The following is a 19,328-nucleotide window of genomic DNA, read 5'->3' as shown; positions in this document are numbered from 1 at the left end:
CAGTGAACCCAGTTCCCAAGGCACTGCACCCTTAAGTGAACCAAGTTGCCGCAGCACTGCACCCTCCGGTGAACCCATTTCCCGTGGCACTGCACCCTGCAGTGAACCCAGTGCCCGTGGCACTGCATTCCGCAGTGTACCCTGTGCCCGAGGCACTGCACCATCCAGTGAACCCAGTTCCTCTGGCACTGCACCATGCAGTGAACCTATTGCCACGGCACTGTAGCCTCCAGTGAACCCAGTGCCCGCGTCACTGCAGCCTCCAGTGAACCCAGTGCCCGTGGCACTGAAGTCTGCAGGGAATCCAGTGCCTGCGACACTGCACCCTCCAGTGAACCCAGTGTCCGTGGCACTGCACCCTCCAGTGAACCCAGTGCCAGCGGCACTGGAGTCTGCAGTGAACCCAGTGCCCGCGGCACTGCACCCTCCAGTGAAACCAGTGCCAGCGTCACTGCACCCTCCAGTGAACCCAGTGCCAGCAGCACTGCACCCTGCAGTGAACCCAGTGCCCTCGGCACTGCATTCCGCAGTGAACCCTGTGCCCACGGCACTGCATTCTTCAGTGAACCCTGTGCCCGAGGCACTGCACCATCCAGTGAACTCAGTTCCTCTGGCACTGCACCATGCAGTGAACATATTGCCACAGCACTGCAGCCTCCAGTGAACCCAGTGCCAGTGACACTGCACCCTCCAGTGAGCCCAGTGCCAGTGACACTGCACACTCCAGTGAGCCCAGTGCCAGCGGCACTGTAGCCTGCCGTGAACCCAGTGCCAATGGCACTGCAGTCTGCAGTGAACCCAGTGACCGCGGCACTGCAACCTCCAGTGAACTCAGTTCCCGCGGCACTGCACCCTCCAGTGAACGCAGTGCCAGCGGCACTGCAGCCTGCAGTGAACCCAGTGCCTGTGACACTGCAGTCTGCAGTGAATCCAGTGCCCGCGGCACTGCACCGTACAGTGAACACAGTGCCTTCGGCACCGCAGCCTCCAGTGCCCCGGTGACCATGGCACTGCAGCCACCGGTACCCCAGTGCCCTCGGCCCATACCCTCCAGCTCTTGAAGCCACTCACCGTGCCTGAAGGCCCTCCCCGTGCCTGAATGCACTCCCGGTGCCTGTAGTGACTCCCATTGCCTGAATGGCATGGGTAATCTCTGAAGCTGCACCCCTGCCTGAGGGCATTCTCTGTGTCTCCTTGAGTTCCCTGTGCATGACGGGGCATCCCTTGGTGAAAGGCACATGTGCTCCCCTTGCCCGAATTGCACAGGAGCTCCCCGTGCCTGAAGACTCACCCCATGCCTGAAGGAGCTCCCAGTGCCTGAAGGCAAGCCCCATGCCTGAAGGCGCTCCCCTTGACTCAAGGGCACAGGCACTCCCTGAAGGCTTGCGCCATGCCTGCCGGTGCACCCCTCCCCTGAGGGTGCCGTGTGCCTGATGGCGAGCCCAGTGCCCGACGTCTCGCCCTGTGCCTGAAGAGCACAGAGGCTCCGCGTGCCTGAAGTCGTGCCCTGTGCACGAAGCCGCTCACTGTACCTGAAGGTGCTCCCAGTGCCTGAAGACAAGCCCCATGGTTGAAGGCGTGCACCGTGCCCGAAAATGTTCCCTGGGCCCGAAGCCGCTCCCTGTTCCTGAAGGCACGCCTCTTGCCTGAAACAGCTCCACGTGCCTGTACTCAAGCCTCTTGCATGAAGGCGAGCCCCGTGCCCGAAGCCTTGCCCCGTGCGTGAAGCCCCGCCTGGTGCCTGAAGGCACACCCCTCGCCTGAAGGCACGCCCCGTGCCTGAATTGCACGGGCATGCCCGGTGCCTGAGGGCATGCCCAGCGACTGAAGTCGGTCACCCCCGATGACTGAGTCATGCCCAGCGAACGAAGTCACTCCCAAAGTCACTCCAAGTGACTGAAGTCAAAGTCACTCCCAGTGAAGGAAGTTACTCCCAAAGTCCTTCCAAGCGACAGAAGCCTCTCCCGATGTCACTCCCAGTGACGAAAGTCACTCGCTATGTCACTCCCAAGTGAGGGAAGCCTCTCCCAAAGTCACTCCCCGTGACAGAAGTCACTCCCGATGTCACTCCCAGTGACGCAAGTCACTCCCGAATTCACAACCAGTGACGGAAGTCCCTCTCGAAGTCCCTCTCCCAGGGACGGAAGTCACTCCCGAAGTCATTCCCAGGGACTGAAGTCAAAGCCACTCCCAGCTGCCGATCCAGCTGCTGAGGTCATCGTTCCTCCCAGTGACTGAAGGAAATGTCACACTCGGTGTCTGAAGTTGCTCCTAGTGACTGCAGTCGTCACTCCCACTCCCAGTGCCTGAAGTCTTCACTGCCAGTGCCTGAAGTCGGCACTCGCAGTGCCTGAAGGAATTGCAGGGGAAGGACCGAGAGAGCGAGACGCAGAATTCCAAGCAGCGCCTCCGGGCTCTGTGGTCTCAGCACGGAAACTCCCGGGGAAAGACAGAGACAGAGGGAGACACAGAATCCCATGCAGCCCCCAGGCTCTGTGCTCTCACCACAGAGCCTCCTGGGTAAGGACAGAGAGGGAGGCACAGAATCCCACGCAGCCCCTCCAGGCTCTGTGCCCGCAGCACAGAGCCTCCAGTTCCTGAAGCCACTCACCATGCCTGAAGGCACTCCCCGTGCCTGAATGCGCTCCCCGTTCCTGAAGGCATTCCCTTTGCCTGAAGGCACAAGCGCTCTCTGAGGGCGCACCCCGTGGGTGACGGCGCACCCCTTGCCTGAGGGCGCCCTGCGCCTGAGGGCGAGCCCAGTGCCTGACGACGCGCCCTGTGCCCGAAGAGCACAGAGGCTCCCCGTGCCTGAAGTCGCACCCCGTGCATGAAGCCGCTCACTGTACCTGGAGGTGCTCCCAGGGCCTGAAGACAAGCTCCATGGTTGAAGGCGCGCCCCGTGCTGGAAAACGCTCCATGTGCCCGAAGGGGCTCGTGTTCCTGAAGGCATGCCTCTTGCCTGAAACAGCTCCACGTGTCTGTACTAAAGCCCCTCGCCTGCAGGCAAGGCCCGTGCCTGAAGGAAAGCCCTGTGCCTGAAGCCTTGCCCCATGCATGAAGCCCCGCCCAGGGCCTGAAGGCACGCCCCTGGCCTGAAGGCATGCCCCATGCCTGAAGGCTTGCCCCATGCGTGAATTCTCACCCTGTGCCTGAAGTCTAGCCCCCCGCCTGAAGGGCACAGGCACGCTCAGGGCCCGAGGGCATGCCCAGGGACTGAAGTCAGTCACTCCCAATGACTGAAGTCACTCCTAGTGACGGAAGTCCCTCGCAAAGACACACACAGTGACGGAAGTCCCACTCGAAGTCACTCCCACGGACGGAAGTCACTCCCGAAGTCACCCCCAGGGACTGAAGTCACTCCTGACGTCACTCCCAGTGCCTGAAGTCCGCAATCCCAGTTCCTGGAGGAACTGGAGGGGAAGGACAGAGAGAGGGAGACACAGAATTCCAAGCAGCCTCCAGGCTCTGTGGTCTCGGCACAGAAACTCCTGGGGAAAGAGAGAGACAGAGGGAGACACAAAATCCCATGCAGCCTCCAGCTCTGTGCTCAAACCAGAGACCCCTGGGGAAAAACAGACAGGGAGACTCAGAATCCCAAGCAGCCCATCCAGGCTCCAGTGCCAGCCGTACCGGGGCACAGGACGCCCCAGCGACCGCGGGACTGGAGTTTCCGGTGACCCGAGGGACCGCGGCCCCGGAGCCTCCAGTGACCACAGTGCCCACGTCACTGCAGACTCCAAAGAACCCAGTGCCCGCGGCACTGCGGCCTCCAGGGAGCACAGTGCCCGCGGCACTGCACACTCGAGTGAACGCTGTGCCCGCGACACAGCAGTCAGCAGTGAACCAAGCGCCTGAGGCACTGCAGCGTGCAGTGAACCCAGGGCCCTCTGCACTGCAGCCTCCAGTGAACACACTGCCCGCGACACTGCAGCTTCCAGTGAGGGCAGTGCCCGCGGCACTGCACCCTCCAGTGAAACCAGTGCCAGCGGCACTGCACCCTCCAGTGAACCCAGTGCCAGCGGCACTGTAGCCTCCAGTGATCCCAGTGCCAGCAGCACTGCAGCCTGCTGTGAACCCAGTGCCCGTGGCACTGAAGTCTGCAGGGAATCCAGTGCCTGCGACACTGCACCCTCCAGTGAACCCAGTGTCCGTGGCACTGCACCCTCCAGTGAACCCAGTGCCAGCGGCACTGGAGTCTGCAGTGAATCCAGTGCCCGCGGCACTGCACCCTCCAGTGAAACCAGTGCCAGCGGCACTGCACCCTCCAGTGAACCCAGTGCCAGCGGCACTGCAGCCTGCTGTGAACCCAGTGCCCGTGGCACTGAAGTCTGCAGGGAATCCAGTGCCCGCGACACTGCACCCTCCGGTGAACCCATTTCCCGTGGCACTGCTCCCTGCAGTGAACCCAGTGCCCGTGGCACTGCATTCCGCAGTGTACCCTGTGCCCGAGGCACTGCACCCTGCAGTGAACCCAGTGCCCTCGGCACTGCATTCCGCAGTGAACCCTGTGCCCACGGCACTGCATTCTTCAGTGAACCCTTTGCCCGAGGCACTGCACCATCCAGTGAACACAGTTCCTCTGGCACTGCACCATGCAGTGAACCTATTGCCAAGGCACTGCAGCCTCCAGTGAACCCAGTGCCCGCGTCACTGCAGCCTCCAGTGAACCCAGTGCCCGTGGCACTGAAGTCTGCAGGGAATCCAGTGCCTGCGACACTGCACCCTCCAGTGAACCCAGTGTCCGTGGCACTGCACCCTCCAGTGAACCCAGTGCCAGCGGCACTGGAGTCTGCAGTGAATCCAGTGCCCGCTGCACTGCACCCTCCAGTGAAACCAGTGCCAGCGTCACTGCACCCTCCAGTGAACCCAGTGCCAGCAGCACTGCACCCTCCAGTGAACCCAGTGCCCTCGGCACTGCATTCCGCAGTGAACCCTGTGCCCACGGCACTGCATTCTTCAGTGAACCCTGTGCCCGAGGCACTGCACCATCCAGTGAACTCAGTTCCTCTGGCACTGCACCATGCTGAACATATTGCCACAGCACTGCAGCCTCCAGTGAACCCAGTGCCAGTGACACTGCACCCTCCAGTGAGCCCAGTGCCAGCGGCACTGTAGCCTCCAGTGATCCCAGTGCCAGCAGCACTGCAGCCTGCTGTGAACCCAGTGCCCGTGGCACTGAAGTCTGCAGGGAATCCAGTGCCTGCGACACTGCACCCTCCAGTGAACCCAGTGTCCGTGGCACTGCAGCCTCCAGTGAACCCAGTGCCAGCGGCACTGGAGTCTGCAGTGAATCCAGTGCCAGCGGCACTGCAGCCTGCTGTGAACCCAGTGCCCGTGGCACTGAAGTCTGCAGGGAATCCAGTGCCCGCGACACTGCACCCTCCAGTGAACCCAGTGTCCGTGGCACTGCACCCTCCAGTGAACCCAGTGCCAGCGGCACTGGAGTCTGCAGTGAATCCAGTGCCCGCGGCACTGCACCCTCCAGTGAAACCCAGTGCCAGCGGCACTGCAGCCTGCTGTGAACCCAGTGCCCGTGGCACTGAAGTCTGCAGGGAATCCAGTGCCCGCGACACTGCACCCTCCAGTGAACCCAGTGTCCGTGGCACTGCACCCTCCAGTGAACCCAGTGCCAGCGGCACTGGAGTCTGCAGTGAATCCAGTGCCCGCGGCACTGCACCCTCCAGTGAAACCAGTGCCAGCGGCACTGCACCCTCCAGTGAACCCAGTGCCAGCGGCACTGCAGCCTGCTGTGAACCCAGTGCCCGTGGCACTGAAGTCTGCAGGGAATCCAGTGCCCGCGACACTGCACCCTCCAGTGAACCCAGTTCCCAAGGCACTGCACCCTTAAGTGAACCAAGTTGCCGCAGCACTGCACCCTCCGGTGAACCCATTTCCCGTGGCACTGCACCCTGCAGTGAACCCAGTGCCCGTGGCACTGCATTCCGCAGTGAACCCTGTGCCCGAGGCACTGCACCATCCAGTGAACCCAGTTCCTCTGGCACTGCACCATGCAGTGAACCTATTGCCATGGCACTGTAGCCTCCAGTGAACCCAGTGCCCGCGTCACTGCAGCCTCCAGTGAACCCAGTGCCCGTGGCACTGAAGTCTGCAGGGAATCCAGTGCCTGCGACACTGCACCCTCCAGTGAACCCAGTGTCCGTGGCACTGCACCCTCCAGTGAACCCAGTGCCAGCGGCACTGGAGTCTGCAGTGAACCCAGTGCCCGCGGCACTGCACCCTCCAGTGAAACCAGTGCCAGCGTCACTGCACCCTCCAGTGAACCCAGTGCCAGCAGCACTGCACCCTGCAGTGAACCCAGTGCCCTCGGCACTGCATTCCGCAGTGAACCCTGTGCCCACGGCACTGCATTCTTCAGTGAACCCTGTGCCCGAGGCACTGCACCATCCAGTGAACTCAGTTCCTCTGGCACTGCACCATGCAGTGAACATATTGCCACAGCACTGCAGCCTCCAGTGAACCCAGTGCCAGTGACACTGCACCCTCCAGTGAGCCCAGTGCCAGTGACACTGCACACTCCAGTGAGCCCAGTGCCAGCGGCACTGTAGCCTCCAGTGATCCCAGTGCCAGCAGCACTGCAGCCTGCTGTGAACCCAGTGCCCGTGGCACTGAAGTCTGCAGGGAATCCAGTGCCTGCGACACTGCACCCTCCAGTGAACCCAGTGTCCGTGGCACTGCACCCTCCAGTGAACCCAGTGCCAGCGGCACTGGAGTCTGCAGTGAATCCAGTGCCCGCGGCACTGCACCCTCCAGTGAAACCAGTGCCAGCGGCACTGCACCCTCCAGTGAACCCAGTGCCAGCGGCACTGCAGCCTGCTGTGAACCCAGTGCCCGTGGCACTGAAGTCTGCAGGGAATCCAGTGCCCGCGACACTGCACCCTCCAGTGAACCCAGTTCCCAAGGCACTGCACCCTTAAGTGAACCAAGTTGCCGCAGCACTGCACCCTCCAGTGAACCCATTTCCCGTGGCACTGCACCCTGCAGTGAACCCAGTGCCCGTGGCACTGCATTCCGCAGTGAACCCTGTGCCCGAGGCACTGCACCATCCAGTGAACCCAGTTCCTCTGGCACTGCACCATGCAGTGAACCTATTGCCACGGCACTGTAGCCTCCAGTGAACCCAGTGCCCGCGTCACTGCAGCCTCCAGTGAACCCAGTGCCCGTGGCACTGAAGTCTGCAGGGAATCCAGTGCCTGCGACACTGCACCCTCCAGTGAACCCAGTGTCCGTGGCACTGCACCCTCCAGTGAACCCAGTGCCAGCGGCACTGGAGTCTGCAGTGAACCCAGTGCCCGCGGCACTGCACCCTCCACTGAAACCAGTGCCAGCGTCACTGCACCCTCCAGTGAACCCAGTGCCAGCAGCACTGCACCCTGCAGTGAACCCAGTGCCCTCGGCACTGCATTCCGCAGTGAACCCTGTGCCCACGGCACTGCATTCTTCAGTGAACCCTGTGCCCGAGGCACTGCACCATCCAGTGAACTCAGTTCCTCTGGCACTGCACCATGCAGTGAACATATTGCCACAGCACTGCAGCCTCCAGTGAACCCAGTGCCAGTGACACTGCACCCTCCAGTGAGCCCAGTGCCAGTGACACTGCACCCTCCAGTGAGCCCAGTGCCAGCGGCACTGTAGCCTGCCGTGAACCCAGTGCCAATGGCACTGCAGTCTGCAGTGAACCCAGTGACCGCGGCACTGCAACCTCCAGTGAACTCAGTTCCCGCGGCACTGCACCCTCCAGTGAACGCAGTGCCAGCGGCACTGCAGCCTGCAGTGAACCCAGTGCCTGTGACACTGCAGTCTGCAGTGAATCCAGTGCCCGCGGCACTGCACCGTACAGTGAACACAGTGCCTTCGGCACCGCAGCCTCCAGTGCCCCGGTGACCATGGCACTGCAGCCACCGGTACCCCAGTGCCCTCGGCCCATACCCTCCAGCTCTTGAAGCCACTCACCGTGCCTGAAGGCCCTCCCCGTGCCTGAATGCACTCCCGGTGCCTGTAGTGACTCCCATTGCCTGAATGGCATGGGTAATCTCTGAAGCTGCACCCCTGCCTGAGGGCATTCTCTGTGTCTCCTTGAGTTCCCTGTGCATGACGGGGCATCCCTTGGTGAAAGGCACATGTGCTCCCCTTGCCCGAATTGCACAGGAGCTCCCCGTGCCTGAAGACTCACCCCATGCCTGAAGGAGCTCCCAGTGCCTGAAGGCAAGCCCCATGCCTGAAGGCGCTCCCCTTGACTCAAGGGCACAGGCACTCCCTGAAGGCTTGCGCCATGCCTGCCGGTGCACCCCTCCCCTGAGGGTGCCGTGTGCCTGATGGCGAGCCCAGTGCCCGACGTCTCGCCCTGTGCCTGAAGAGCACAGAGGCTCCGCGTGCCTGAAGTCGTGCCCTGTGCACGAAGCCGCTCACTGTACCTGAAGGTGCTCCCAGTGCCTGAAGACAAGCCCCATGGTTGAAGGCGTGCACCGTGCCCGAAAATGTTCCCTGGGCCCGAAGCCGCTCCCTGTTCCTGAAGGCACGCCTCTTGCCTGAAACAGCTCCACGTGCCTGTACTCAAGCCTCTTGCATGAAGGCGAGCCCCGTGCCCGAAGCCTTGCCCCGTGCGTGAAGCCCCGCCTGGTGCCTGAAGGCACACCCCTCGCCTGAAGGCACGCCCCGTGCCTGAATTGCACGGGCATGCCCGGTGCCTGAGGGCATGCCCAGCGACTGAAGTCGGTCACCCCCGATGACTGAGTCATGCCCAGCGAACGAAGTCACTCCCAAAGTCACTCCAAGTGACTGAAGTCAAAGTCACTCCCAGTGAAGGAAGTTACTCCCAAAGTCCTTCCAAGCGACAGAAGCCTCTCCCGATGTCACTCCCAGTGACGAAAGTCACTCGCTATGTCACTCCCAAGTGAGGGAAGCCTCTCCCAAAGTCACTCCCCGTGACAGAAGTCACTCCCGATGTCACTCCCAGTGACGCAAGTCACTCCCGAATTCACAACCAGTGACGGAAGTCCCTCTCGAAGTCCCTCTCCCAGGGACGGAAGTCACTCCCGAAGTCATTCCCAGGGACTGAAGTCAAAGCCACTCCCAGCTGCCGATCCAGCTGCTGAGGTCATCGTTCCTCCCAGTGACTGAAGGAAATGTCACACTCGGTGTCTGAAGTTGCTCCTAGTGACTGCAGTCGTCACTCCCACTCCCAGTGCCTGAAGTCTTCACTGCCAGTGCCTGAAGTCGGCACTCGCAGTGCCTGAAGGAATTGCAGGGGAAGGACCGAGAGAGCGAGACGCAGAATTCCAAGCAGCGCCTCCGGGCTCTGTGGTCTCAGCACGGAAACTCCCGGGGAAAGACAGAGACAGAGGGAGACACAGAATCCCATGCAGCCCCCAGGCTCTGTGCTCTCACCACAGAGCCTCCTGGGTAAGGACAGAGAGGGAGGCACAGAATCCCACGCAGCCCCTCCAGGCTCTGTGCCCGCAGCACAGAGCCTCCAGTTCCTGAAGCCACTCACCATGCCTGAAGGCACTCCCCGTGCCTGAATGCGCTCCCCGTTCCTGAAGGCATTCCCTTTGCCTGAAGGCACAAGCGCTCTCTGAGGGCGCACCCCGTGGGTGACGGCGCACCCCTTGCCTGAGGGCGCCCTGCGCCTGAGGGCGAGCCCAGTGCCTGACGACGCGCCCTGTGCCCGAAGAGCACAGAGGCTCCCCGTGCCTGAAGTCGCACCCCGTGCATGAAGCCGCTCACTGTACCTGGAGGTGCTCCCAGGGCCTGAAGACAAGCTCCATGGTTGAAGGCGCGCCCCGTGCTGGAAAACGCTCCATGTGCCCGAAGGGGCTCGTGTTCCTGAAGGCATGCCTCTTGCCTGAAACAGCTCCACGTGTCTGTACTAAAGCCCCTCGCCTGCAGGCAAGGCCCGTGCCTGAAGGAAAGCCCTGTGCCTGAAGCCTTGCCCCATGCATGAAGCCCCGCCCAGGGCCTGAAGGCACGCCCCTGGCCTGAAGGCATGCCCCATGCCTGAAGGCTTGCCCCATGCGTGAATTCTCACCCTGTGCCTGAAGTCTAGCCCCCCGCCTGAAGGGCACAGGCACGCTCAGGGCCCGAGGGCATGCCCAGGGACTGAAGTCAGTCACTCCCAATGACTGAAGTCACTCCTAGTGACGGAAGTCCCTCGCAAAGACACACACAGTGACGGAAGTCCCACTCGAAGTCACTCCCACGGACGGAAGTCACTCCCGAAGTCACCCCCAGGGACTGAAGTCACTCCTGACGTCACTCCCAGTGCCTGAAGTCCGCAATCCCAGTTCCTGGAGGAACTGGAGGGGAAGGACAGAGAGAGGGAGACACAGAATTCCAAGCAGCCTCCAGGCTCTGTGGTCTCGGCACAGAAACTCCTGGGGAAAGAGAGAGACAGAGGGAGACACAAAATCCCATGCAGCCTCCAGCTCTGTGCTCAAACCAGAGACCCCTGGGGAAAAACAGACAGGGAGACTCAGAATCCCAAGCAGCCCATCCAGGCTCCAGTGCCAGCCGTACCGGGGCACAGGACGCCCCAGCGACCGCGGGACTGGAGTTTCCGGTGACCCGAGGGACCGCGGCCCCGGAGCCTCCAGTGACCACAGTGCCCACGTCACTGCAGACTCCAAAGAACCCAGTGCCCGCGGCACTGCGGCCTCCAGGGAGCACAGTGCCCGCGGCACTGCACACTCGAGTGAACGCTGTGCCCGCGACACAGCAGTCAGCAGTGAACCAAGCGCCTGAGGCACTGCAGCGTGCAGTGAACCCAGGGCCCTCTGCACTGCAGCCTCCAGTGAACACACTGCCCGCGACACTGCAGCTTCCAGTGAGGGCAGTGCCCGCGGCACTGCACCCTCCAGTGAAACCAGTGCCAGCGGCACTGCACCCTCCAGTGAACCCAGTGCCAGCGGCACTGCAGCCTGCTGTGAACCCAGTGCCCGTGGCACTGAAGTCTGCAGGGAATCCAGTGCCCGCGACACTGCACCCTCCAGTGAACCCAGTTCCCAAGGCACTGCACCCTTAAGTGAACCAAGTTGCCGCAGCACTGCACCCTCCGGTGAACCCATTTCCCGTGGCACTGCACCCTGCAGTGAACCCAGTGCCCGTGGCACTGCATTCCGCAGTGTACCCTGTGCCCGAGGCACTGCACCATCCAGTGAACCCAGTTCCTCTGGCACTGCACCATGCAGTGAACCTATTGCCACGGCACTGTAGCCTCCAGTGAACCCAGTGCCCGCGTCACTGCAGCCTCCAGTGAACCCAGTGCCCGTGGCACTGAAGTCTGCAGGGAATCCAGTGCCTGCGACACTGCACCCTCCAGTGAACCCAGTGTCCGTGGCACTGCACCCTCCAGTGAACCCAGTGCCAGCGGCACTGGAGTCTGCAGTGAACCCAGTGCCCGCGGCACTGCACCCTCCAGTGAAACCAGTGCCAGCGTCACTGCACCCTCCAGTGAACCCAGTGCCAGCAGCACTGCACCCTGCAGTGAACCCAGTGCCCTCGGCACTGCATTCCGCAGTGAACCCTGTGCCCGCGGCACTGCATTCTTCAGTGAACCCTGTGCCCGAGGCACTGCACCATCCAGTGAACTCAGTTCCTCTGGCACTGCACCATGCAGTGAACATATTGCCACAGCACTGCAGCCTCCAGTGAACCCAGTGCCAGTGACACTGCACCCTCCAGTGAGCCCAGTGCCAGTGACACTGCACACTCCAGTGAGCCCAGTGCCAGCGGCACTGTAGCCTGCCGTGAACCCAGTGCCAATGGCACTGCAGTCTGCAGTGCTCCAGTGAAACCAGTGCCAGCGGCACTGCACCCTCCAGTGAACCCAGTGTCCGTGGCACTGCACCCTCCAGTGAACCCAGTGCCAGCGGCACTGGAGTCTGCAGTGAATCCAGTGCCCGCGGCACTGCACCCTCCAGTGAAACCAGTGCCAGCGGCACTGCACCCTCCAGTGAACCCAGTGCCAGCAGCACTGCACCCTGCAGTGAACCCAGTGCCCTCGGCACTGCATTCCGCAGTGAACCCTGTGCCCACGGCACTGCATTCTTCAGTGAACCCTGTGCCCGAGGCACTGCACCATCCAGTGAACTCAGTTCCTCTGGCACTGCACCATGCAGTGAACATATTGCCACAGCACTGCAGCCTCCAGTGAACCCAGTGCCAGTGACACTGCACCCTCCAGTGAGCCCAGTGACAGCGGCACTGTAGCCTCCAGTGATCCCAGTGCCAGCAGCACTGCAGCCTGCTGTGAACCCAGTGCCCGTGGCACTGAAGTCTGCAGGGAATCCAGTGCCTGCGACACTGCACCCTCCAGTGAACCCAGTGTCCGTGGCACTGCACCCTCCAGTGAACCCAGTGCCAGCGGCACTGGAGTCTGCAGTGAATCCAGTGCCCGCGGCACTGCACCCTCCAGTGAAACCAGTGCCAGCGGCACTGCACCCTCCAGTGAACCCAGTGCCAGCGGCACTGCAGCCTGCTGTGAACCCAGTGCCCGTGGCACTGAAGTCTGCAGGGAATCCAGTGCCCGCGACACTGCACCCTCCAGTGAACCCAGTTCCCAAGGCACTGCACCCTTAAGTGAACCAAGTTGCCGCAGCACTGCACCCTCCGGTGAACCCATTTCCCGTGGCACTGCACCCTGCAGTGAACCCAGTGCCCTCGGCACTGCATTCCGCAGTGAACCCTGTGCCCACGGCACTGCATTCTTCAGTGAACCCTGTGCCCGAGGCACTGCACCATCCAGTGAACTCAGTTCCTCTGGCACTGCACCATGCAGTGAACATATTGCCACAGCACTGCAGCCTCCAGTGAACCCAGTGCCAGTGACACTGCACCCTCCAGTGAGCCCAGTGCCAGTGACACTGCACACTCCAGTGAGCCCAGTGCCAGCGGCACTGTAGCCTGCCGTGAACCCAGTGCCAATGGCACTGCAGTCTGCAGTGAACCCAGTGACCGCGGCACTGCAACCTCCAGTGAACTCAGTTCCCGCGGCACTGCACCCTCCAGTGAACGCAGTGCCAGCGGCACTGCAGCCTGCAGTGAACCCAGTGCCTGTGACACTGCAGTCTGCAGTGAATCCAGTGCCCGCGGCACTGCACCGTACAGTGAACACAGTGCCTTCGGCACCGCAGCCTCCAGTGCCCCGGTGACCATGGCACTGCAGCCACCGGTACCCCAGTGCCCTCGGCCCATACCCTCCAGCTCTTGAAGCCACTCACCGTGCCTGAAGGCCCTCCCCGTGCCTGAATGCACTCCCGGTGCCTGTAGTGACTCCCATTGCCTGAATGGCATGGGTAATCTCTGAAGCTGCACCCCTGCCTGAGGGCATTCTCTGTGTCTCCTTGAGTTCCCTGTGCATGACGGGGCATCCCTTGGTGAAAGGCACATGTGCTCCCCTTGCCCGAATTGCACAGGAGCTCCCCGTGCCTGAAGACTCACCCCATGCCTGAAGGAGCTCCCAGTGCCTGAAGGCAAGCCCCATGCCTGAAGGCGCTCCCCTTGACTCAAGGGCACAGGCACTCCCTGAAGGCTTGCGCCATGCCTGCCGGTGCACCCCTCCCCTGAGGGTGCCGTGTGCCTGATGGCGAGCCCAGTGCCCGACGTCTCGCCCTGTGCCTGAAGAGCACAGAGGCTCCGCGTGCCTGAAGTCGTGCCCTGTGCACGAAGCCGCTCACTGTACCTGAAGGTGCTCCCAGTGCCTGAAGACAAGCCCCATGGTTGAAGGCGTGCACCGTGCCCGAAAATGTTCCCTGGGCCCGAAGCCGCTCCCTGTTCCTGAAGGCACGCCTCTTGCCTGAAACAGCTCCACGTGCCTGTACTCAAGCCTCTTGCATGAAGGCGAGCCCCGTGCCCGAAGCCTTGCCCCGTGCGTGAAGCCCCGCCTGGTGCCTGAAGGCACACCCCTCGCCTGAAGGCACGCCCCGTGCCTGAATTGCACGGGCATGCCCGGTGCCTGAGGGCATGCCCAGCGACTGAAGTCGGTCACCCCCGATGACTGAGTCATGCCCAGCGAACGAAGTCACTCCCAAAGTCACTCCAAGTGACTGAAGTCAAAGTCACTCCCAGTGAAGGAAGTTACTCCCAAAGTCCTTCCAAGCGACAGAAGCCTCTCCCGATGTCACTCCCAGTGACGAAAGTCACTCGCTATGTCACTCCCAAGTGAGGGAAGCCTCTCCCAAAGTCACTCCCCGTGACAGAAGTCACTCCCGATGTCACTCCCAGTGACGCAAGTCACTCCCGAATTCACAACCAGTGACGGAAGTCCCTCTCGAAGTCCCTCTCCCAGGGACGGAAGTCACTCCCGAAGTCATTCCCAGGGACTGAAGTCAAAGCCACTCCCAGCTGCCGATCCAGCTGCTGAGGTCATCGTTCCTCCCAGTGACTGAAGGAAATGTCACACTCGGTGTCTGAAGTTGCTCCTAGTGACTGCAGTCGTCACTCCCACTCCCAGTGCCTGAAGTCTTCACTGCCAGTGCCTGAAGTCGGCACTCGCAGTGCCTGAAGGAATTGCAGGGGAAGGACCGAGAGAGCGAGACGCAGAATTCCAAGCAGCGCCTCCGGGCTCTGTGGTCTCAGCACGGAAACTCCCGGGGAAAGACAGAGACAGAGGGAGACACAGAATCCCATGCAGCCCCCAGGCTCTGTGCTCTCACCACAGAGCCTCCTGGGTAAGGACAGAGAGGGAGGCACAGAATCCCACGCAGCCCCTCCAGGCTCTGTGCCCGCAGCACAGAGCCTCCAGTTCCTGAAGCCACTCACCATGCCTGAAGGCACTCCCCGTGCCTGAATGCGCTCCCCGTTCCTGAAGGCATTCCCTTTGCCTGAAGGCACAAGCGCTCTCTGAGGGCGCACCCCGTGGGTGACGGCGCACCCCTTGCCTGAGGGCGCCCTGCGCCTGAGGGCGAGCCCAGTGCCTGACGACGCGCCCTGTGCCCGAAGAGCACAGAGGCTCCCCGTGCCTGAAGTCGCACCCCGTGCATGAAGCCGCTCACTGTACCTGGAGGTGCTCCCAGGGCCTGAAGACAAGCTCCATGGTTGAAGGCGCGCCCCGTGCTGGAAAACGCTCCATGTGCCCGAAGGGGCTCGTGTTCCTGAAGGCATGCCTCTTGCCTGAAACAGCTCCACGTGTCTGTACTAAAGCCCCTCGCCTGCAGGCAAGGCCCGTGCCTGAAGGAAAGCCCTGTGCCTGAAGCCTTGCCCCATGCATGAAGCCCCGCCCAGGGCCTGAAGGCACGCCCCTGGCCTGAAGGCATGCCCCATGCCTGAAGGCTTGCCCCATGCGTGAATTCTCACCCTGTGCCTGAAGTCTAGCCCCCCGCCTGAAGGGCACAGGCACGCTCAGGGCCCGAGGGCATGCCCAGGGACTGAAGTCAGTCACTCCCAATGACTGAAGTCACTCCTAGTGACGGAAGTCCCTCGCAAAGACACACACAGTGACGGAAGTCCCACTCGAAGTCACTCCCACGGACGGAAGTCACTCCCGAAGTCACCCCCAGGGACTGAAGTCACTCCTGACGTCACTCCCAGTGCCTGAAGTCCGCAATCCCAGTTCCTGGAGGAACTGGAGGGGAAGGACAGAGAGAGGGAGACACAGAATTCCAAGCAGCCTCCAGGCTCTGTGGTCTCGGCACAGAAACTCCTGGGGAAAGAGAGAGACAGAGGGAGACACAAAATCCCATGCAGCCTCCAGCTCTGTGCTCAAACCAGAGACCCCTGGGGAAAAACAGACAGGGAGACTCAGAATCCCAAGCAGCCCATCCAGGCTCCAGTGCCAGCCGTACCGGGGCACAGGACGCCCCAGCGACCGCGGGACTGGAGTTTCCGGTGACCCGAGGGACCGCGGCCCCGGAGCCTCCAGTGACCACAGTGCCCACGTCACTGCAGACTCCAAAGAACCCAGTGCCCGCGGCACTGCGGCCTCCAGGGAGCACAGTGCCCGCGGCACTGCACACTCGAGTGAACGCTGTGCCCGCGACACAGCAGTCAGCAGTGAACCAAGCGCCTGAGGCACTGCAGCGTGCAGTGAACCCAGGGCCCTCTGCACTGCAGCCTCCAGTGAACACACTGCCCGCGACACTGCAGCTTCCAGTGAGGGCAGTGCCCGCGGCACTGCACCCTCCAGTGAAACCAGTGCCAGCGGCACTGCACCCTCCAGTGAACCCAGTGCCAGCGGCACTGCAGCCTGCTGTGAACCCAGTGCCCGTGGCACTGAAGTCTGCAGGGAATCCAGTGCCCGCGACACTGCACCCTCCAGTGAACCCAGTTCCCAAGGCACTGCACCCTTAAGTGAACCAAGTTGCCGCAGCACTGCACCCTCCGGTGAACCCATTTCCCGTGGCACTGCACCCTGCAGTGAACCCAGTGCCCGTGGCACTGCATTCCGCAGTGTACCCTGTGCCCGAGGCACTGCACCATCCAGTGAACCCAGTTCCTCTGGCACTGCACCATGCAGTGAACCTATTGCCACGGCACTGTAGCCTCCAGTGAACCCAGTGCCCGCGTCACTGCAGCCTCCAGTGAACCCAGTGCCCGTGGCACTGAAGTCTGCAGGGAATCCAGTGCCTGCGACACTGCACCCTCCAGTGAACCCAGTGTCCGTGGCACTGCACCCTCCAGTGAAACCCAGTGCCAGCGGCACTGCAGCCTGCTGTGAACCCAGTGCCCGTGGCACTGAAGTCTGCAGGGAATCCAGTGCCCGCGACACTGCACCCTCCAGTGAACCCAGTGTCCGTGGCACTGCACCCTCCAGTGAACCCAGTGCCAGCGGCACTGGAGTCTGCAGTGAACCCAGTGCCCGCGGCACTGCACCCTCCAGTGAAACCAGTGCCAGCGTCACTGCACCCTCCAGTGAACCCAGTGCCAGCAGCACTGCACCCTGCAGTGAACCCAGTGCCCTCGGCACTGCATTCCGCAGTGAACCCTGTGCCCGCGGCACTGCATTCTTCAGTGAACCCTGTGCCCGAGGCACTGCACCATCCAGTGAACTCAGTTCCTCTGGCACTGCACCATGCAGTGAACATATTGCCACAGCACTGCAGCCTCCAGTGAACCCAGTGCCAGTGACACTGCACCCTCCAGTGAGCCCAGTGCCAGTGACACTGCACACTCCAGTGAGCCCAGTGCCAGCGGCACTGTAGCCTGCCGTGAACCCAGTGCCAATGGCACTGCAGTCTGCAGTGAACCCAGTGACCGCGGCACTGCACCCTCCAGTGAAACCAGTGCCAGCGGCACTGCACCCTCCAGTGAACCCAGTGTCCGTGGCACTGCACCCTCCAGTGAACCCAGTGCCAGCGGCACTGGAGTCTGCAGGGAATCCAGTGCCCGCGGCACTGCACCCTCCAGTGAAACCAGTGCCAGCGTCACTGCACCCTCCAGTGAACCCAGTGCCAGCAGCACTGCACCCTCCAGTGAACCCAGTGCCCTCGGCACTGCATTCCGCAGTGAACCCTGTGCCCACGGCACTGCATTCTTCAGTGAACCCTGTGCCCGAGGCACTGCACCATCCAGTGAACTCAGTTCCTCTGGCACTGCACCATGCAGTGAACATATTGCCACAGCACTGCAGCCTCCAGTGAACCCAGTGCCAGTGACACTGCACCCTCCAGTGAGCCCAGTGACAGCGGCACTGTAGCCTCCAGTGATCCCAGTGCCAGCAGCACTGCAGCCTGCTGTGAACCCAGTGCCCGTGGCACTGAAGTCTGCAGGGAATCCAGTGCCTGCGACACTGCACCCTCCAGTGAACCCAGTGTCCGTGGCACTGCACCCTCCAGTGAACCCAGTGCCAGCGGCACTGGAGTCTGCAGTGAATCCAGTGCCCGCGGCACTGCACCCTCCAGTGAAACCAGTGCCAGCGGCACTGCACCCTCCAGTGAACCCAGTGCCAGCGGCACTGCAGCCTGCTGTGAACCCAGTGCCCGTGGCACTGAAGTCTGCAGGGAATCCAGTGCCCGCGACACTGCACCCTCCAGTGAACCCAGTTCCCAAGGCACTGCACCCTTAAGTGAACCAAGTTGCCGCAGCACTGCACCCTCCGGTGAACCCATTTCCCGTGGCACTGCACCCTGCAGTGAACCCAGTGCCCTCGGCACTGCATTCCGCAGTGAACCCTGTGCCCTTCAGTGAACCCTGTGCCCGAGGCACTGCACCCTGCAGTGAACCCAGTGCCCTCGGCACTGCATTCCGCAGTGAACCCTGTGCCCACGGCACTGCATTCTTCAGTGAACCCTGTGCCCGAGGCACTGCACCATCCAGTGAACACAGTTCCTCTGGCACTGCACCATGCAGTGAACCTATTGCCAAGGCACTGCAGCCTCCAGTGAACCCAGTGCCCGCGTCACTGCAGCCTCCAGTGAACCCAGTGCCCGTGGCACTGAAGTCTGCAGGGAATCCAGTGCCTGCGACACTGCACCCTCCAGTGAACCCAGTGTCCGTGGCACTGCACCCTCCAGTGAACCCAGTGCCAGCGGCACTGGAGTCTGCAGTGAATCCAGTGCCCGCTGCACTGCACCCTCCAGTGAAACCAGTGCCAGCGTCACTGCACCCTCCAGTGAACCCAGTGCCAGCAGCACTGCACCCTCCAGTGAACCCAGTGCCCTCGGCACTGCATTCCGCAGTGAACCCTGTGCCCACGGCACTGCATTCTTCAGTGAACCCTGTGCCCGAGGCACTGCACCATCCAGTGAACTCAGTTCCTCTGGCACTGCACCATGCGTGAACATATTGCCACAGCACTGCAGCCTCCAGTGAACCCAGTGCCAGTGACACTGCACCATCCAGTGAGCCCAGTGCCTGCGGCACTGTAGCCTCCAGTGATCCCAGTGCCAGCAGCACTGCAGCCTGCTGTGAACCCAGTGCCCGTGGCACTGAAGTCTGCAGGGAATCCAGTGCCTGCGACACTGCACCCTCCAGTGAACCCAGTGTCCGTGGCACTGCACCCTCCAGTGAACCCAGTGCCAGCGGCACTGGAGTCTGCAGTGAATCCAGTGCCCGCGGCACTGCACCCTCCAGTGAAACCAGTGCCAGCGGCACTGCACCCTCCAGTGAACCCAGTGCCAGCGGCACTGCAGCCTGCTGTGAACCCAGTGCCCGTGGCACTGAAGTCTGCAGGGAATCCAGTGCCCGCGACACTGCACCCTCCAGTGAACCCAGTTCCCAAGGCACTGCACCCTTAAGTGAACCAAGTTGCCGCAGCACTGCACCCTCCGGTGAACCCATTTCCCGTGGCACTGCACCCTGCAGTGAACCCAGTGCCCGTGGCACTGCATTCCGCAGTGTACCCTGTGCCCGAGGCACTGCACCATCCAGTGAAC

General features: G+C 62.2%; 1 protein-coding gene across 1 annotated transcript in view; it reads right to left on the bottom strand.

The window, feature by feature from the left end:
- Nucleotides 1-19,328, bottom strand: part of LOC122233674 (elastin-like) — a gene marked incomplete at its 5' end in the record, with an annotated part of 62,589 nt that overhangs the window by 25,469 nt on the left and 17,792 nt on the right. The window contains 9 exons of the mRNA XM_042967174.1: nt 1,533-1,551; nt 2,612-2,692; nt 3,634-3,815; nt 8,436-8,454; nt 9,515-9,595; nt 10,537-10,718; nt 13,700-13,718; nt 14,779-14,859; nt 15,801-15,982. Coding sequence (XP_042823108.1) covers nt 1,533-1,551; nt 2,612-2,692; nt 3,634-3,815; nt 8,436-8,454; nt 9,515-9,595; nt 10,537-10,718; nt 13,700-13,718; nt 14,779-14,859; nt 15,801-15,982 — 846 coding nt within the window. The remainder of the gene's footprint in view (nt 1-1,532; nt 1,552-2,611; nt 2,693-3,633; nt 3,816-8,435; nt 8,455-9,514; nt 9,596-10,536; nt 10,719-13,699; nt 13,719-14,778; nt 14,860-15,800; nt 15,983-19,328) is intronic.

Source organism: Panthera tigris, chromosome E1 (genome assembly GCF_018350195.1).
Source record: "Panthera tigris isolate Pti1 chromosome E1, P.tigris_Pti1_mat1.1, whole genome shotgun sequence".
In the NCBI taxonomy this organism is placed as follows: domain Eukaryota; kingdom Metazoa; phylum Chordata; class Mammalia; order Carnivora; family Felidae; genus Panthera; species Panthera tigris.
Note: the sequence above shows the minus strand (reverse complement) of the source record. Positions and strands in the feature narration are given on the sequence as shown.